Source organism: Hevea brasiliensis, chromosome 12 (assembly GCF_030052815.1).
Source record: "Hevea brasiliensis isolate MT/VB/25A 57/8 chromosome 12, ASM3005281v1, whole genome shotgun sequence".
In the NCBI taxonomy this organism is placed as follows: Eukaryota; Viridiplantae; Streptophyta; class Magnoliopsida; order Malpighiales; family Euphorbiaceae; genus Hevea; species Hevea brasiliensis.
This window is the reverse complement of record NC_079504.1, coordinates 359,418-380,077: the sequence shown is the minus strand read 5'-3', so window position 1 is coordinate 380,077 and position 20,660 is coordinate 359,418. Positions and strand designations below refer to the sequence as shown.

Genomic DNA, 20,660 nt, shown 5'->3' with positions numbered 1-20,660 from the left:
GTCGTAACCATTCCGGCACATTTTCAACTTTTTTCCTCTTAACGTCGTCGTTTAACTATTCCCAATGCGCACGACGCCGTACTGGCCCGCAAAACGCGTAAAATATCTACACTTCACGTGTCTCCAAGCCTCCTTCTCCAGTGAGTCGCCATTGCTCGCTCGGTCTCCGAGCTCCCTCCCTCCAATCTCTATTCCTCTCTCTATTTAAAATGCTGCTTATTCCACTGCCTTCCCCGAATCGCTTTCCTTCAATTCATACTAATTTTCCAATCCTCCTCCTCCACCACCACCTTATCTCCCAACCGCCACTCTTAGCCACCACATTCACAACCGCACTAACCGCTCCCACTAATATTGAGAATTCCTCTTTCTCTTAATCAAAACGACTAGATAGTGATCAAAGTGACATCGACGATATTCTCTCCCTCCAGAGCCGCCGCTACGACTTCACTCCACTTCTTAACTTCTTATCCAACCAAATATCATCTTCTGCAAGCGCCGCTGATTCGGACTCCGCCTCACCTACTTCACTAGATGCAACGGAGTTCCAGCTCGCTGAGTCGTACAGGGCAGTACCTGGTCCACTGTGGCACTCTCTCCTTAAATCTCTTTGTTCTTCTTCCTCTTCCATCGACTTAGCGTACTCTGTGGTTTCATGGCTCCAGAAACTCAATCTCTGTTTCTCCTAAGAGCTACTCTATTCGATTCTCATTCATGCACTTGGCCGCTCTGATAAGTTGTACGCGGCGTTTTTGCTCTCTCAGAGGCAGTCCTTGTCTCCTTTAACCTACAATGCATTAATTAATGCCTGTGCCCGCAACAACGATCCTGAAAAGGCACTTGAAGACAATATGTAACTTATTGAGCACAGCACTTAGAGAATTCTTGTAATATTCTAGAACACCAAAGTTGTTAGCAAGGCAGCAAATTTATTACGGTTGTTAGAGAATTGTTACAGCTCAGCATAGCAGCACATAGAGAATTTTCTGCAATATTCTATAACATTTTAACCTGTATATAAGTAGATGTACAGTGCCTCAAAAAATAAATGGAGCAGTTATTCATTCTCTATTTTTTTACTTCCTCTGTATAGCTCTGTTTACATGGTATCAGAGCCACGATACTGTGGCCTGTAGAGAGTTGTGATTAGGCAGTTACTGATTGTGAACTCATGGAGGAAGAAATGCAATCTGGTGTTCAAGGCAACGGAACAACAACTGGCGATCCATACAGTCTTCAAAACTCCGATCACCCTGGTCTACTTTTGGTAACCATTCTACTGACTGGATCTAACTATCTTTCTTGGAGTTGATCAATGACGATCGCACTTAGGGCCAAGGACAAGCTTGGTTTTATCAATGGCAAATATGTTATGCCAGATGTTGATTCTCCACTTCTTGAGAAATGACAGCGTGTTGATAGTATGGTTTTATCTTGGATTTTGAACACTATTTCTAAAGATCTTGTTGATGCATTTTTATATGTGGCTTCTGTGCAAGAATTATGGGATGAGCTTAAGCAACGCTTTGGTGGAAGCAATGGACCAATGCTTTATTAAATCAAACGGGAGATAAATTCTTTCAGTCAAGCAAACTTACCTCTGATGGTTTATTTCACAAAAGTGAAGAAACTCTGGGATGAACTTTCTTGCCTAAGGAAATTTCCTATGTGTACATGCGGTGCGGCTGAAGTAGTGGCAGATATTGAAGAAGAAGACAAATTGATCCAATTTCTTATGGGCCTTAATGACAGTTACGAGCATGTTCATAATCAGATCTTATTGCATGATCCTTTACCAGCGGTGAACAAAGCGTATTCTATGATTCTTAGTGTTGAAAAGCAATGTGAAGTGCTCTCTATTTCTGATTCGGTTGGTCATTCCAGTGCAATGTTGGTTAAAGATGTAAATGCTCCAAAGAATCAGAAATTCACTACAAATAATAAACGTGATTTTGCCAAGAAGGAAGATAAGTTCTGCATCCATTGTAAGGCGCAAGGACATGTTCGTGAAACTTGTTTTAAACTCCATGGATACCTAGATTGGTAACAGAAACGAGTCAATCAACAAAATCAGGCTAATGCAGCTCAGTTCTATGAAACACCGCTAGATGCTGATATACCTGAATTTTCAAATTTAGAAGTTGATTAGAACTCCAACTTGTCAAATATGATTCAACAAGAAATAGCAAAGTATATGAAAGGGAAGATGATCATGGAATCATCCACTGCTAACTTTTCAAACTTCGCAGGTAATGAACTTAACTAGTGCCTTCTTAGTGGCAGTGATAAGAATATTGGGACCTGCATAGTTGACACTGGAGCCTCAAGCCATATTTGCTCAAACCTCAGTTTTTTTTCTCAACCCCTACGCCCAGTCACATCTTCACCTGTGTTTTTACCTGATGGATCAAAATAGAATGTTACATATATAGGAAATATTGTTTTGAAACCTGATCTAATATTGATAGATGCACTATATGTCCCATCATTTAATAATAACCTCTTATATGTTAGCAAGCTTTTGAAAACAACTAACATTTTGGTTCACTTTTTTTCCACACATTGTAACTTGCAGGACCAACGGACTAAGAAGACTATAGCTATTGGTAAAGAAAGTGCTGGTCTCTATAAACTTAGCTTCTCATCTTTCTCACAAGATCTATCACAATTTTCTGTTTCCAATAAAAGATGTAATGTAGTTCAATCAAATAAAACCTCTTGTAATCTTTGGCATGAACGCTTAGGTCATGTATCACATACTATATTACTAAAGATTCCTACTCTTGATATTACTACTCTTGATTCTTTACCATATGAAGTATGTTGGTTGTCAAAGTAGCATAGGTTACCATTTCCATCTAGCTTTAGTCGTAGTAAATTTGTTTTTGAACTGATACATATTGATTTGTGGGGTCCTTATCATATTCCATCTATCACTGGTGCAAAGTACATTTTAACTATTGTTGATGATTTTAGTCGAGTGACATGGACTTATCTCATGCGAGATAAAACACAAACTATATCACATCTTGTCATGTTTTTCAATCTTACTGAAACTCAATTTCACACAAAGGTTTAATAGGTTCGATGGATAATGGATCCGAGTTCATCAATACTTCTTGTCAATCACTATTTCACAACCGTGGCATTCTTCATCAACGATCATGTTCTTATACTCCTCAACAAAATGGAATTGTTGAACGAAAACATAAGCACCTTCTACAAGTTGCCTGAGCTCTCCTATTTCAATCCAATTTACCAAAAAGATTTTGGGGTGAGGCCATTCTTACTGCTACATACTTAATAAATCGAATTCCCTCTTTTATCTTACAATGGAAATCTCCGTTTGAATTGTTGTATAACAAGCCACCCACATACACACATCCTAGAATCTTCGGGTGCCTATGTTTTGCTACAAATACAAAGCCTCACAAGACTAAATTTGAGCATCGAACAATCAAATGCCTTTTCCTTGGGTACGTTTCTAGGCACAAAGCCTACAAAGTCTATGATGTCAAAACTCATAAAATGTTTATCTCTAGGGATGTAGTCTTCCATGAGTCTGTGTTTCCTCATTCAGATACTTCAGCTGCTAACACTCCCTACATACCTACTGTGTCACATACCCCATTACCAAATATTCCTCTTATGTCTATTGAAGACTTTACTGATTTTACTCTTCCTTCCCAAAATAATACATCACGTTTGTCCATGTCACCATATCCTTCCATGTCTAAGACTACTGCTCATTAAGAGTCTAGTCATTCTCCAGTTCTTTCTTCTCCTACGTTATCTCCAGAGTCTCATGTCCCTTTATGTCATAGTACTCATTTGGAATTTCAAACCAGTATGGCTTCAAGACTTTGTTGCAAATGTTACACATGATTCTTTACCAATAGCTATGTCATCTGATTTTCATGGTACTGCAGGTACATCCTTACCCTACAACCATTTAATTTTGGCTCCTATCTTTAATAAACACTATCTTGCTTTCATGAGTAATGTGTCCTCTATTAAAGAACCTTTTTCTTATCATCAAGCTAAGACAGATGTCAGGTGGGTTCATGCCATGGAGCAAGAATTGGAAGCATTAGAGCGTAATCACACATGGAAATTAACTAATCTCCCTGCACACAAAAGGGCCATAGCATCGAAATCTGTATACTGAGTCAAGTATAAACAAGATGGAACAGTGGATCTATTCAAAGCTAGACTTGTCACAAAGGGGTATAACCAGGTTGAAGGGATTGACTATATTGATAGTTTTTCCTCGGTAGTAAAAATTATTACTATTCGGATATTTCTTGTCATTGCGTCTGCTAAGCAGTAGCCTATTCATCAACTTGATATAAACAACGCCTATTTACATGGCTACATTGATGAGGATTTGTACATGTTACCTCCGGAGGGCTATAGTAAGGCAAAGGATGGACAAGTATGCAAGCTTGTCAAGTCCCTCTATGGCTTAAAACAAGCAGGATGCCAATGGAACAAACAGTTCACTAGTAAACTTAAGGAGTTCGGGTTCACTCAATCATCCTCTGACCATTGCTTATTCATTAAAGCTTCTGGTGATGATTTTCAAGCTCTACTTGTATACGTTGATGATGTTCTCATCACTGGTACACACGAGGAATCGATCATTGCCACCAAACAATTCCTTGATTTTGAATTTACAATTAAAGATCTTAGCTATGCCAAGTATTTTCTAGGAATTGAACTTGCACGTTCTGTGGATGGTCTTTTCCTTAGCCAGCAAAAATACATCTTAGATATGCTTCACGATGCTGGCCTTTCTAATGCCAAATTAGTACCATTTCCTATGGCTAAAGGACTTCACCTTACTCCGGACATGGGAGATTTAATGCCAGAACTAGAACGCTACCGTAGAACTGTGGGTAAACTTCTTTATTTAAGTCTCACACGACCAGATATTACATATCCTGTACAACAGCTCAGTCAGTTTCTTCAGTCACCTCGTACACCCCATTGGCAAGCTGTGTTTCAGGTCCTTAGATATCTTCGGGGTTGTCCCTCTAAAGGGGTATTCTTTCCTGCCTCATCTTCCTTCACATTGACTGCATACTGCGACGTAGATTGGGCAGCATGTCCAACTAGTCTGTCACGACCCAACCTATGAGCCAGACCGGCACTAGGACCTCGGCCGGCATAAAGAGCCCAAGGCTGGTAGTAAGCCTTACTGTTCCTAAACCCATGACTAGGCCCATAATTTAGGCCCAATATGCATATAAAAATAATTTAAATTAAAATATTATAATTTTATTTTGGGCCAACTTAACCCAATAATTATCAGAAGCTCAAATTAGAGGAGCCCAGCTCAATCCGGTTATATCATTTACAAATTGTTTAAGTATCACACAAATCTTTATTTATTAACCTTAAGAATTTAAATTAACACAATTCCTAACATGGTTTATACTACTGCTAACACATGCGGAGTTTTAAATTACAAATTTAGAGAATAATAATAAAATTAAGTAATTATTGATAACCTGCGAGAAAAAAAGTAGATTATTCTGAAAAATGTCTCCTCCTGTAGCTTAAAAAAATAGGATGAACAGGAGTGAGCGTTCAACTCATAGAGTAAAATACCAATTTTAACTACAATTTTTATAGCTATCTAAAGTTAATGCATCCTAAGGAATGGAATGCAACATCATTATAAATTTCTTACAAACCACATCATAACAGTAAAAAGGCAATTTGGAGCACTCACCCACCCAACACTGTTTAAACAGTACATATATGGGAGCTGATCCCTTATACTGCTCTCTTAATCCAACCTCTGCCAGCGAGCGTCTCTCAATCCGGACTTTCGTTGAATAAACCAAATGCGGGGTCCTAGCGAGTGTCTCTCAAGCCGTATCTACCCCGTCTTATCCACAAAAGATCGGGTCCCAGCGAGTGTCTCTCAAGCCGTGTCTACCCGTCCTGTCCATATCCAATACCATATCACGCGCATGCCAATGCACGCATACTGCTCCGAATTACCACAAACAACATCCATGACACTTCATTAATTATGAATGCAATATAAAACGTGCCTAGTGTTTAACTACATAGATATAAATTTATAAGTGATGCATGGACATGCTTGAATATATAATAATATCGAAATTATAATTAAAATTAATATTTTACTCACAGTACACCGAGGACTATTGTGGCTGCTGGATGGAGGAACCTTGATCACCTAAATAATTATATTATAAATTTATTAGTACTAAGTCAAAATAAAATTCTAAAGAGACAACAGACGGCCTAATTCATGCTAGAAATCCGGTAGAATTTTCCCTATACCTGGGACCTATCCAACTGCAAAAATGGTTCAAATAACACTTCTAAACTCAACCAATATCTCATCATCATTATATGGCCCCTCCTGGGCCTTCCAAACCAGCTAATACTCACAATTTTAAAAATTACGTTTTAGTCCCTATAATTGACATAAAAATCCACTCAAACAAGCTCTAAAAATTCTAAAATTTTGCCCCGCGGTCCTTAGCAATATTATAAGGCTATTGCAAAAAGAATCAAAATTTTTTTATCATCCACGAATATTTTATGAATTTTATTCTAACCCAGTACAAGACAAAAATTGAGCAATGTAGAGTTTAGATTTACCTATGCCAAATCTAACACCTGGAATGCGTTCAGAATGTCTGAAAATACTAGGATTGACTATAATATCTATCATGTTCTGAGACGGACCGTCAAGCAGCCAGATCTAGCTGAAAATGCGATCTCGGCGCTAGTGAGCTATCCTTAATCCGATTGTACCGAAATAAATTCCAAATTTATTAATAATTATTATAAAATTATTTTTAAATTTTGGGAATCGAAAAAGTTCGAAAATCTCACCAAGCGATCTGAACCGTCCGATTATCGCCTTTTTCAAACGGTGTACGATCGGAGCTGGACTAGTCTTATCTCAAAGATTTCGTCATCCTGAGTCCATCGGTGGCCTCGGATTTTCGATCCGACAGTCGGATCGGCCGAAAACTTGCCGGAAAGCCCACTGCCCAAATTTTCTCTCTCCTTTTTCTCTCTCTTTGAAACTTGCCGGAAACCTCCATGGAACGGAGCACTGCTGGTCGGGATGGGAAGCCCATGGTCCCAGGAGTCGAGCGCCACCCTTCCCTCGTCGAATGGTCGCCGGAGCTGGCCGAAAATGGCCTTGGAAGTCCTCGCCGTTGCTCTCTCTCTCTTCAATTCTCATCGTCGCCGCCTCCATCTGCCATCGTTTCCTGTCCGCTAGTAGTCACCCGGTCATGCCGAAGCCGACTAAAGCTTCACCAACTACTGGGGATCGCCGGACAGAGGGGAAATTGGGGAAGAAGGGCGTCAGGTGGAGGGGTTGCGAGAGGGAGGGAGAAGGAAAGAAAGAGAAAAAAATGGGGGGGGAGGGGGGGGGGAGGGAGCTGGCTGCATGTGATTGGGCTAATTTTTTTTTTTTTAACTTCTAATTACACTATTAATCCCTCAACTTCTTAGAGGTTTATAATTAGGTCCAAAATTATTTTGTTATGTTAAAGTTTAATAAAACTCTAGTAATAATAAAAATAAATATAATTTAGGAAAATTTAATTATTTTATTCTCATTTACTAAATTAACTTTAATTAATTAATTTATTATTATTATCTTCCTTTATTTTAAAATCAATTCAAATAAATCTATAATATTAATAACCTAATATTTTCTTTTTATTTTATTTATAAATTTAAAATTTTTGGATTGTTACATAGTCGGAGATCTGTTACAGGATTTTGTATCTTCTTGGGATCTGCCCTTGTTTCCTGGAAATCTAAAAAACAATCAACAGTTAGTCGTTTCTCAGCAGAAGCTGAGTATAGAAGCATGACGAGTACAACTTGTGAACTTAAATGGATTTCCTATCTTTTACAAGACTTTCACATCTCAATTCACACTCCCATATCATTGCATTGTGATAATCAAGCAGCCATACATATTAGTAACAATCCTACTTTCCACGAACGAACCAAACACATTGATATTGATTGCCATGTTGTTAGAGACCATGTCAATAATGGTTTTCTGCAACCAGTTTATGTTTCATCTCATCTTCAACTAGCAAATGTTTTTACAAAGTCTCTCTCAGCTACCGCATTCAATTTCATTTTATCCAAGCTGGGCCTGGTTACTCTCCAGTCTTCAGCTTGAGGGGGGATGAAGACAATATGTAACTTATTGAGCACAGCACTTAGAGAATTCTTTGTAATATTCTAGAACACCAAAATTGTTAGCAAGGCGCCAAATTTGTTATGGTTGTTAGAGGATTGTTACAGCTCAGCATAGCAGCACATAGAGAATTTTCTGCAATATTAACATTTTAACCTGTATATAAGTAGATGTTCAGTGCCTCAGAAAATAAATGAAGCAGTTATTCATTCTCTCTATTTTTTTACTTCCTCTGTGTAGCTCTATTTACAGCACTCACTTTGATTTCTAGAATGCGCCAGAATGGTTACCCATTGGATTTCGTCAATTATAGCTTGATAATTCAGTCTCTTAGGCGATTTAACAGAATCGATTCAATGATTCTGCAAAAGGTTTATAATGAAATCCAATGTGATAAGCTTGAGCTTGACATTCAGCTCTCCAATGATATAATTATAGGCTTTGCAAAGGCTGTTGATCCTAGCCGGGCTATGGAACTTCTAGGCATGGTTCAAGGCAGTGGATTAAGCCCTTGAACGGTGACTCTTGTGGCAGTTATATCGGCCTTGGGAGAATCGGGTAAGACTGTGGAAGCTGAGGCTATTTTTGAAGAAATGAAAGACAACGAATTGAAACCCAGGACTAAGAGCTTATAATGCACTTCTTAAAGGGTATGTGAAAGCTGGTTCACTGAAAGATGCGGAATTTATTGTTTCAGAGATGGAGAGGAGTGGGGTTTCACCAGATGAACACACTTATAGTCTGCTAATTGATGCTTATGCCAATGCAGGAAGATGGGAAGGCGAGAGATTTGTGTTGAACGAAATGGAAGGGAGCAATGTGATGCCTAATTCATATGTTTTCAGTAGAATTTTAGCTAATTATTGGGATAGAAGAGAGTGGCAGAAATCCTTTCAGGTTTTAAGGGAAATGATAGGCATTTTTACAATGTCATGATTGATACTTTTGGTAAGTTTGATTGCCTTGATCATGCAATAGCTACCTTTGATAGGATGACGTCTGAGGTGATACAACCTGACACAGTTACATGGAATACACTTATAGACTGTCATTGCAAGGCAAGGCCACATGATAGAGCCGAGGAGTTGCTTGAGGAAATGATTGAAAAAGGTTTCTGACCATGTACTAAAATATTTAACATTATGATTAATTCATATGGGGAGCAGCAGAGATGGGACGGTGTGAAAAAATTGATGGAGAATATGCGGAGTCAGGGTTTATTGCATAATGTCGTTGTCACATATACCACACTTATTGATATTTATGGGCAGGCGGGGAGATTTGATGATGCAATTGAGTGCTTAGAGGACTTGAAATCTGCAGGATTAAAGCCATCCTCTACCATGTATAATGCACTGATAAATGCCTCTGCACAAAGGGTATGGCATTGCCTCAAAACTTCCCATGACTCCATTGAACCACATTATGAAGTGATTTTGCTTACAGTTTTCTTGATATGGTTGCCGATTCAATTGATTCAGTATTTCTGTAGATTACATTCATTGTAGGCACATAAAATCATTTTCCAAATAAAAATATTATAACAGCTTGTTTTGCATATAAAAATATTGTAACAGTTTTACTTTAAAGAACAATATATCCTTGACTGCAAACGCCTGGCTTGTCTTCATTTTGCATTGATGGATTTGATAGACATTACTGTCCTTTTATGCATATATCTAGTGTTTTGATCTTCAACCAGAGCACATATTAGTGAAATTTTCTTCTGCACAGTAGAAGTTGTTCAAAATGTTGCTTGTCTCAGTGACTCACTGATAGTCTTCTTTTTCATTTCCTTACAGGGTTTATCTGAGCAAGCAGTAAATGCGTTTAGGTTAATGAGGGCAGATGGCCTATGTCCTATTATTTTAGCTCTTAATTCTTTGATCAATGCATTTGCTGACGATATGAGAGATGCTGAAGCATTTGCAGTGCTGCAGTACATGAAGGAAAATGTAATTATTGGTTAATTGATTGTTCAACAATATCCAGTTTCCCCTTTTCTTAAAAGTAACAATTTCTTTGTCTGTCTTCTAACGTTTCCACGGAACTTCAGGATTTGAAGGCGGATGTGGTAAACACTTACGAAAGCTCTTATTCGTGCTGATAAATTTAATAAGGTGTGTTATGTTGCTCAAAATACTAATTATGATGGTGTTACATACTATAGAAGAAAGTATAATAGTAATAGGAAGGGGAATATTAGCGGGAAAGGAGCTAGAGTGTATAACTAATTCTATAATAGAATTGGTAACTGCTATGTTTGACTTTAGAGAAAGTAGTTACTGAGTTGAGATATAAATTCTCAACAAGCTAATCTGTAGAGGCATTCAAGAATTACCACAGAAATAATAATTCTCAATTCTCTCTCTCTCTTCTCTCTCTCTCTTCTCTAATTTTATCTACTTCTCTTATAATTCTTTGTTAGGGTTCCTTAACCCTAACAAATGGCTGTCAGATGTCCATAATCATAGATATTAATCTATGCTTTTGAAATTTGCTGTTGGCTACTTGAATTTGTGTTGCTATGCCCATTGGCTGCATACAACTTTTGGACAATTAAGCCAGTATTTTAAATGCACACTAATCCACACTAAAAGATCTGCAACCCTAGTCATTTTGATTACAAACATGCCATTATTACCTAACTGCTCACTTGATGAACAATATATAATTGCTCTCTTTTTCTTCTTTACATGTGTCCTTTTGGGAGATACCTGGACAAGGTCTTAACTTGGGTTCGTGCGGATAATTGTTGCTTTAAGCGACTGTCTGCCAAATATTTTTATGTGTCTTTTTTACTACTCATCATGGTCCGTGTCTAATGTAATAAATTAACTTCTGGTTTCCTACACTCTAATAGATTCATGCATTTAATTGACAACCTCAAAAGGCTCAATATTAATCAAAAGAATGAAAGGAATAGGAAATGAAGATGGCATTGAATGCCTATGTATAATTTCTGTGCTTAGCTATGACTATTTATCAGTTTCAATAACTATATTCTGTGTGATATAAAGGCTCGGTGCGAGATTTCAAGTGCCATCTGTGTATGGAGAAATGATTTTGGCTGGGTGCACTCTAGATAGGAAAGCTAGAGCAATGCTACGCTCTGTACTAAGATACATGAAGCAAACACTAAAATTACAGTCAAGAAATGAGGATTTCTTAGACTGGGAAGGGTGTGGGATCAACTGTCATGGACTCATGATTAAGGTCATTACTCATTTTGCCAATTTAAGGTTTGTAACTGCAATCCTTGGCTGATGCTTGATAAATAAATCTTACAATTTTTTACCAGGCAAGGAATGTTTTTAGTTTCAGTTTTTGTGCATAAGTTCTACATATGTCCATTTGAGCACTAGATATTTGAGATCCTCTGTTGTTTTAAAAACCCTGTTACAGTATTGTGATTATTAACATAATTATCCTTTCTATATCAAATAATTTTTATTCTTTGGACTATATGGTCTTGAACTCCGCCTAAGTAGTTTGCGCTTAGCCGGTCCCAAGCCCGAATAAAGGAGGAGGGTTGCGGTAGGTGACAACCAGCGTAAAAATTTCATCACACGTTATGATATGGATTCAAATCATATAAATGTTGGGGTGTCCTCTACTAATGACGCGCTACATCGGAGCCTGAGTGTAGTGAAAAATATGCAAGGGTGTAGGGCATTTACCAAAAGCGACGCCTATGCCGGCGCTCGGGTGTGGTGTTAAGTGAGCAAGGGTTCCCACATCATGGACGGGTGTGGGTAAAGAAGTTAGTCCATAGGATAGATAGTAGAATAGATAGTGGAATAGAATACAAGATAGACATAGAAAAAAATAGAAGATATCATAAAAGGAGACCAGCTAGGAAGGAACAGGATAGGAGGAGGATCAGGGTTGGTACTTGGAATGTTAGATCACTTACAGGAAAATTAATGGAGCTTGTAGATACCTTGGAAAGGAGAAGGGTGAATATTGCTTGTATTCAGGAGACTAAATGGGTAGGAGAGAAGCAAAGAAGTGGGTAATTCAGGGTACAAATTGTGGTTTACCGAAAAGAAGAGAAATAAGAACGGAGTGGGCATAATCATAGACAGGACATTGAAAGACGCTGTAATAGCTGTGAAAAGAGTAGGAGATAGAATTATACTAGTAAAGCTAGTACTAGAAGGAAAAATAATAAATGTAATTAGTGCTTATGCCCCACAAATAGGACTAGATAGTGAGAGTAAACAAAAGTTTTGGAAAGATATGGATGATTTAATGCAAAGCATACCGAATGAAGAGAATATTTTCATTGGTGGAGATTTGAATGGACATGTAGGAAGTGATAGGCAAGGCTATGAGAATGTTCATGGATGTTTTGGTTTTGACGGTCGAAATGAGGAGGGAAAAAACATTCTGGATTTTGCTATAGCATACGACCTGATACTAGCAAATACCTACTTTACAAAAAGAGAGTCACGTTTAGTGACTTTCAAAAGTGGGCAACATAGAAGCCAAATCGACTTCCTCTTAACCAGGAAGACAAATAGAGCTCTATGCAAAGATTACAAGGTCATTCCAGGAGAGGCTTTAACAAGTCAACATCAGTTAGTGGTCTTGGATGTCAAGTTTAGGAACAATTCAAGTAAGGTCAGAAGAAATAGTGTAGCTCGAACAAAGTGGTAGGAGTTCAAAGGAGTAAAGCAAGTGAAGTTCAAAAATGAAATTCTCGAATCTAAAACATGGAAGCTGAATATAGAGGCCAATGATATGTGGATACAGATGGCATCAAAGATTAGAGAAGTAGCTAGAAAAGTACTTGGAGAGTCTAAAGGACATGGACCACCCTCAAAAGAGAGATGGTGGTGGAATGAGGAAATACAAAAGGCAGTGAAGAGAAAAAGAGAATGGTATAAGAAATTATCTAAATGTGATAATAATGAGGTATATAAACAGTACAAGATAGCAAAAAAAGAGGCAAAAAAGGCAGTTAGTCAAGTAAGAACACAGGCTTTAAAAAAGTTATATGAGAAACTTGAAACTAAAGAAGGGCAGAAAGATATTTATAGATTAGCAAGGAGGAGAAAAAGAAAATGTCAAGATCTCAATCAATTTAGGTGCATTAAGGATAAAGAAGGAAAAGTGTTGGTGAAAGATGAGGACATTAAAGAAAGATGGAGAAATTATTTTAATAATCTCTTTAATAATATTCAAAATGGTAATAGCGTGAATATAGACTATAGAACGATAGAAAAGAATGTGAATTATACTAGAATGATTAGATCTTTAGAAGTAAAGGAAGCACTTAAGAAAATGAAAGTGGGTAAAGCCTGTGGACCCGATGGAATACCAATTAAAGTGTGGAAGTGTTTGGGAGATATGGGAGTGGCATGGTTAACTAAATTATTTAATAAGATTCTAAGCTCAAAGAAAATGCTTGATTAATGGAGGAGGAGTATTTTAGTACCTATTTTTAAAAATAAGAGAGACATATAGAGTTGCTCGAACTATAGGGAAATTAAACTCATGAGCCATACTATAAAGTTGTGGGAGAGAGTTGTGGGGCATTAACTACGTCATGATACTTCTATCTCTCTCAATCAATTTGGTTTCATGCCCGGTCGTTCAACTATGGAAGCGATCCTTCTCGTTAGAAGCTTGATGGAGAAATATAGAGATGTGAAGAAAGATCTACACATGGTTTTTATTGATTTGGAGAAGGCTTATGATAGTATTCCAAGAGATGTCCTATGGAGTGTGTTAGAACAAAAAAGGGTATCTATTAGGTACATACAAGTGTTGAAAGATATGTATGAAGGAGCAATTACTATTGTGCGCACAGTGGGAGGGGACACAAGAGATTTTCCAATCTCAATTGGATTGCACCAAGGATCAGCTATAAGCCCTTACCTTTTTACATTAGTTTTAGATGAATTGGCGAAACTTATACAAGAGAGTATTCCTTGGTGCATGATGTTTGTGGATGATATTGTTCTGATAGATGAGACGCGAGAAGGAGTCAATAGAAAGCTAGAGCTTTGGAGAAGTACTCTAGAGTCAAAGTGCTTTAAGTTAAGTAGAACGAAGACAGAATACATGCATTGCAAGTTCAGTGAAGGCAAAACTGGTGATAAGGAAGGAGTTAGTTTGGATGGAGTGGTACTGTCCCAGAGTAATCACTTTAAATATCTTGGCTCAGTCCTTCAAGTAGATGGGGGATGTGAGGAGGATCTTAGTCATAGGATTAAAACCGGATGGTTAAAGTGGAGATATGTCACGGGAGTTTTATGTGATCGTAAGATTCCCAGTAAGTTGAAAGGAAAATTTTACCGTACAGCCATACGACCGACTATGTTATATGGTAGTGAGTGTTGGGCATTGAAGGAGTCGTATGCGTTTAAGATAAGAGTTGCAGAGATGAGAATGTTAAGGTGGATGAGTGGCCATACTAGACTAGATAAAGTCCGTAATTAGAGTATTAGAGAAAAGGTAGGAGTGGTACTAATTGAGGATAAGTTGAGAGAAGAGAGATTAAGGTAGTTTGGTCATGTGAAGCGTAGACATACAGAAACTCCAGTTAGACAAGTAGAGCACATTAAGTTAGAGGATAGAAAGAAAAAAAGGGGTAGACCTAAATTGACTTGAAGGAGAGTAGTACAATATGACCTAGAAGCATTATAAATTTCTGAGGATTTAACCCAAAATCGTTTAGAGTTGAGAAAGTGAATCCATATAGCCGACTCTAAATTTTTGGGATAAAAGCTTAGTTGAGTTAAGTTGAGTTGAGTTAAACTATATGGCCTCGCAGGAACAACTATATGTATGGACATTCTTAATTTGTAAGGGTTGTAGTCCAGGAACAAGGGAATTCTGGATCCAAAAACCATACCTTAAAATTAAAGCACACAGATTTGAGGACATCTCCATTCGTCCTCTCTCACTTGGATTGTAAAGTTCTTTGTTTCATAAAACACCAAGTAACATAAAATTTTTCATCAAGTCATATATCATTATCACATTAATTTGGAATTGTCCATTCACTCTTGTATCATAAAGGAAAATAGGTGCAATTTCTTAACTGAATTACATTCATGTTACTCTGTAACCTAATGATTCAACAAAAACAGCAGCCTTTCACTTTTGTGTTATTCAATGGACATTTGCCAGTCAATGTTATTTTCTCCTTTTCATCATTTGCTTGCATTTGCAAATGAAGATTCAGCAGCAGCTTATAAGATTCTATTCAGCTACAGTTTTAAGATAATTTTTAATATTTTGACTCTAGCCAAAATACTACTTCTCTTATTGTATTTATAATAATATTTAGAGATCAAGAAGTAGTTTATGAAAAGTTACATTTTCTAACTTTTAGAAGTCTAAGAGTCAAGGGGCGTTGTGAAAAAAATGATACCACTATTTTTACATTTTACAGTTAATCCAAATAACAACAATTAAAATAACTAATATTACCAACCAGAACCTAAGCCTAATCACCGAGAGGAGAGTATTTTGCGCAACTCCATAAATAGCCTACTACTTGAAAAGGATATTAGAATAACTAAATTTGAAATGAAACAACGTTTTGTGTTGGAATTTCCAGAAGAGTATTTGTGATGAAGAGTTGATAAGGTTTATATTGATGATTTTGGCACATCTTTAATCATGTTAGCAATCAAAGGACACTTGCCCCCTTTTGAAAGTCGGACTATTTATTGACATCCATGCCGAAGTCGTACTATTTATTGACATCTATACCGAAGTGGGACAGTCATTTGGCGGTAGAGATAGATTTTATCGTGTGCATTGCTCACGTCTTGAAGACAAATGAGAAATTAGTTAGGTCCGTCAAAGCATTAGCTCTCCAGGATTAGTACTGCAAGGGAACAGGACAGGCAGAGAATGTATAAACTTCAGTATAGTTACAGTGATAGTTGTTGCAATTCATTAAAGAAATCAGTGTTGCATTATGGAAAAAAAAAATTATCCTATATAAGGTTTAATTACACAAATCAAAATATCCTCCAAAGAATGTAATACATCTCTGTCTCTCTCTCGTAAAACACACTAGCGTCTGTCAAGATACAAGATCATAGGGCCATGCCTGAAACAATAGGTCTACTAGACTTGCTCTTTGAAATTCTAGAACAAAACATGAAAAACAACAGAACTGAGGACAGCAAGAAGAGCCTAAAATACGTCCTTATCTCCTGCATCCCAAGATCTAGCACCTCCATCTTCTTACCATATCTATTTCTCCTCTCCATTAAGTACCCATCAAGATATTCATCTATAGATACCCACTTGTCCAAATTGGATGTAGAAGCCTTTGATCCGATCTCATCTAGTTGGAGTGGTCCCAATTTAAATATAGTAAAAAAAGCAGCAGACCAATCATTGAGAACTCTCTGAATCCAAAAAGATTATTTGATCATTATATTTCAATAAATAACTTCTCATCAGCCATTGCCATCTACCTTTCATCAAATATTAACCCAAAAAAAATAAATGGAAGAAAGAGAGAAGATGTAGTAACATATTGTAAGAAATCAAAAGATGATGGGGCAACAAATTTCAAGAGTGATGTAACGTTTAACATACATTGAAGGTACTGAGGTCAACAGGATTGAACATTTTAAAGCAGTCTTTTGATGATGCTGTTGGATCCCCATATATCTGCCAGTCATCAAATAAAATATAAACAAAAATATACAACCATTAAGCAATTTCATTAAAGTTCAGATTTCACAAACCTCAAAGGTGAAAGCCATAGGCACTTTTACAATGTCGTACATGTAATCTGTTGCTGTTCCATGTGCAAGATACCTAAATTTAGCATGGAATAAAACCAATAAGCATGTCAATATTTCCAACTGGCATAGCCATATTGATGAATAAAAGACCATGATTCAGCATTTTACAGTAAATGATACACATTCCCTTCAAGTTGATAAAATGTCAACCTAGGGAACTGAAGTTCTTCAAAATGCACAAAAATAATCAAATGCTAGTAGAGGAGAGATCCATCTCCAAAGCCCTGCAAACTCACTAAGAACTTGAATTTGAATATGAGAACTAATGGCCAGCCAACCTTCAGGTCCTGCTATTGACTGCAATCCTAGTACATAAACCAATGCTAAATATAGACTTGCAAATCATACCAAGTCAGATTCAGATATAACAAAATTGGAGTTTGAATACGATTTAAACATGCTTGCTGAAGTACAAACAAGACACAATTTCCATATCCCAACAAAGAAGAGCTAAAACTTCAATATTATCAAAAAGTACTTATGATACCTATAACACTTTTTGTGAAACCTTTTGCATTCTTCTCTGCAACCCCAACAACTAGATGTCTATACATACATGACATTATAACCTAATTACATTATTCTGAGCTATAGAAGACCATAACCAGACATTTCACAATGCAGACAAGGCTATATATATAAAAATTGGATGAGGTACATTCCAAACCAAACACAAAACAAGCCATAAATGTATGAGCACAAGTGTATGTAATTAAGCAATAATGAACATATTTGCCTCACTTAGGTTGTAAGGCTCACAGATAAATAGACTAACCCAACAGAGCCTCCCCCTGAACCAATCATGCAACGCTTGTGACAATGAACTTGATTCAGTTCATTAAGCAACGACTTCATCCGCTGTGAGGGTAACCCATCAGGTGTCGTGTTCCTGTGGTCATATGGCATAAATAAAGCCTGAACAAACAAAATAAAGTATGAAATGTTAATCAACTAAACTGGATTTTTTCTTCAGCAATAAAAATTGCATTGGAGAATGATTTTTTTTTTTTTCTTTTACTCAGAACATTCACCGAAGCTACTTAATGAAAGATGATAGAGTTTATAAAATAAACTATTTAAAAAAAAAGAGGTTCATGAGCAAATACTTCATAAGTGATATTCAATTGCATACACTGTACTCTAATGATGATATCTTGGGTAATGTAAATGATATACTAGATATTTGTAATCAGTTCAGCAACAGAAGAAAAGGAATATTGATGAGGAACTTGGTTTCACTTACCTCCATTCCAGAGTGCACATTAACCCATATGTGAGGATCGAATGATAGGGCAAGTTTCCGCATTATTTGAGTTTCGGGCTCACTGAAAGGACCAGTGCCATGATTCTCTTCATATGGATCGTAATCCTATAATTAGATAAGCAACTAATATGAGACAACGACATCATATCACATGACAGCATACTGTTAATTTGAAGTTGTAGCATTTAAACATTAAATGGTAGTGACAAGGAAGGCTAAGACCTCAGTGATTTAGTCTAAAGCTTTGTCAATGGTGCTTTCAACAAAATAAATTCCATACCACGCTCATTTAAAATTAAAATCCAGAATTCCCAAAGACATTATATCTCGAGTAGAAATCTTAAACTCTAATACAAAAAACAGAGTAGAATTCAAAGGGAATAGAGTGAATAAGCATAAAAAAACCTCCTCCTTTTTGCCCCAATCAACACTCCAATTCCGATTGAGATCAACTCCTCTTCCTGCCACAAAAAAGATAAATGTAAGTACTACCATATCCTTCCTAGTAGTCATATTAAATTACAAAAATCAACTGCACCACCATTTCTCCTCTCACAAAGATCTCCTCCTTCAACAACTTTGCGGCCATTCAAATTTTCCAGAGGCACCACCTGTATATCATCGGAAATTTGCATTGATAAAACATCAATGTTCAATAAGGAAGTTCACAAAACATTGATATGCAGCATATATGCTTTCCTTTTAGCACTATGAGAATTTTATATATGTTTGGTATTGCTTCAACACCTCTTCCCATACAATAAATTTATGGAAACACAGAATATAACAAAAATATTTTCCATAAAATTAATGGAAAGCAAATTAGTTGTCATGTGAGCAAAAGAACATGAATGGTAAAGATGGATAAAGTCTCCCCAACTAAGAATCATCAAGATCCTACATCCAAATTTATATATTGATGCTACTACTAGCAGCAGAGGCCACCAACACCAATGATTAGGGTAAACACTGGGTTATGAAAAAAATTAGAAAGTAATGTAATAAAAGGAGAAAAAGACAAACTATTCTGATCCAGTAGTATGAAAGATGGTTTCAGATACTACAGTGGTTTACGGTACACTAATAATGACTTTATATCTTCTGCTCCTAAGGATTAAGGTCATAACTCATAAGTCATTTAAATAAATAAATATTTCAGTTCTTTCAGAGGAGGCAGATCACAGCTACATCAGCACAGCTAAGGGAAGACATGTTCAGACAACTAATGTCAGATGAGAAGTTACCTTTATGACAAGCTTGTCTAGTATACTGTTTAAGGATGTTGGATTTGTATTGGGCAGAAACTGTTCTTCACTTAGGATTGACAAGATCCGGAATGCAAGTTCAGATGTAATGAGCTCCCTACCATGCTGCCCGAAACTCTGGAAGACAAGGAATTATCTGTCAAGAAAACGAACAATTACCAATCTGAGATAATCTAATCCACTACAATTCGAATTGTAAATAGGGTTAGAAAAAATACTGGCCTTCTATTCCCATCCCTTCCCCAATTTAGGCAGAATTACCTATATTTCACTCCTTTTTTAACTTCAGAAAATGGGAAAAACTAAGGCCTAAGAAGTAACAACTTGATGAGTTCTATATAAAATTCAAAGCATACAATATATGCAGAAAACTTACAAGAAGGATCCGGAACTTTGACCTGTCATCACTCCCTCTCCTACTCCTGCAATAAGTAGCTACTGTGATTTCTGCTTTGTAACCTTTGTTTTCGGTTTTAATTGTCTCTAACTGTAAAAAACCATGGAAAATTATAAGTTTCAAGCTTACAAAACGAAGACAACAGACAAAGCGCAAACAGTACATACAGCGAGTCTGTCTGGGTGACGATGAACCAATGCCTTTAACTGCTCTAACAAATCAACACTGCAAAATTAAAGTTTTCAAGGAAAACCCATCATCGTTATAGCCAATTAAATTTAACAATAGCATAAAATAATTTTCCTTTCAATAAAAAAGGCTCCATCTTTACTAATGTTACACATGATTCAACTAAAATCTCAAATTCTTGAAATTGGAAAAAAAAACAATATAACAGTTGTATAGTTAACAAAAATCTCGCATAATTAGAAAGAATCAACATAAAATAACAAGCGATTGATGCATGGGAAAGGAAAGAAGCGGGAAGTAATAAGAATACCTGGAATGGTAGAGATCGCGATTGATGGGGGTAAAAGTGGAATTAGATTCAGCATTGGCAGGTGAGAAACCAGCAAAAACCAAAAAGAGGAAGAAAAAGAGAAGAGAAGCCATATGTGTGAGAAGAAAGCAGAAAATGTTTGCTTGCTTTCTTTCTTTATTTTCATCTCATTTCATTACAATTCCATTTTGCAGGCAAGAGCGCTTCAACGTCAAACTTTTATTCCCA

General features: G+C 36.8%; 1 protein-coding gene and 1 pseudogene across 1 annotated transcript; one reads left to right on the top strand and one right to left on the bottom strand.

The window, feature by feature from the left end:
- The first annotated feature begins 380 nt into the window (after positions 1–380).
- Positions 381–11,488, top strand: LOC110654323 (pentatricopeptide repeat-containing protein At5g42310, chloroplastic-like; annotated as a pseudogene).
- A 4,653-nt stretch (positions 11,489–16,141) lies between these two features.
- Positions 16,142–20,660, bottom strand: LOC110654383 (uncharacterized). Its single transcript, XM_021810348.2, has 11 exons — positions 20,433–20,660; positions 20,101–20,158; positions 19,913–20,023; positions 19,516–19,653; positions 18,813–18,882; positions 18,677–18,732; positions 18,251–18,376; positions 17,783–17,922; positions 16,948–17,020; positions 16,796–16,870; positions 16,142–16,602 (listed from the first exon to the last, which is right to left on the bottom strand). Exons 1-11 carry the CDS (start codon positions 20,543–20,545, stop codon positions 16,285–16,287), a joined length of 1,278 nt encoding a protein of 425 aa, XP_021666040.2. The 5' UTR covers positions 20,546–20,660; the 3' UTR covers positions 16,142–16,284.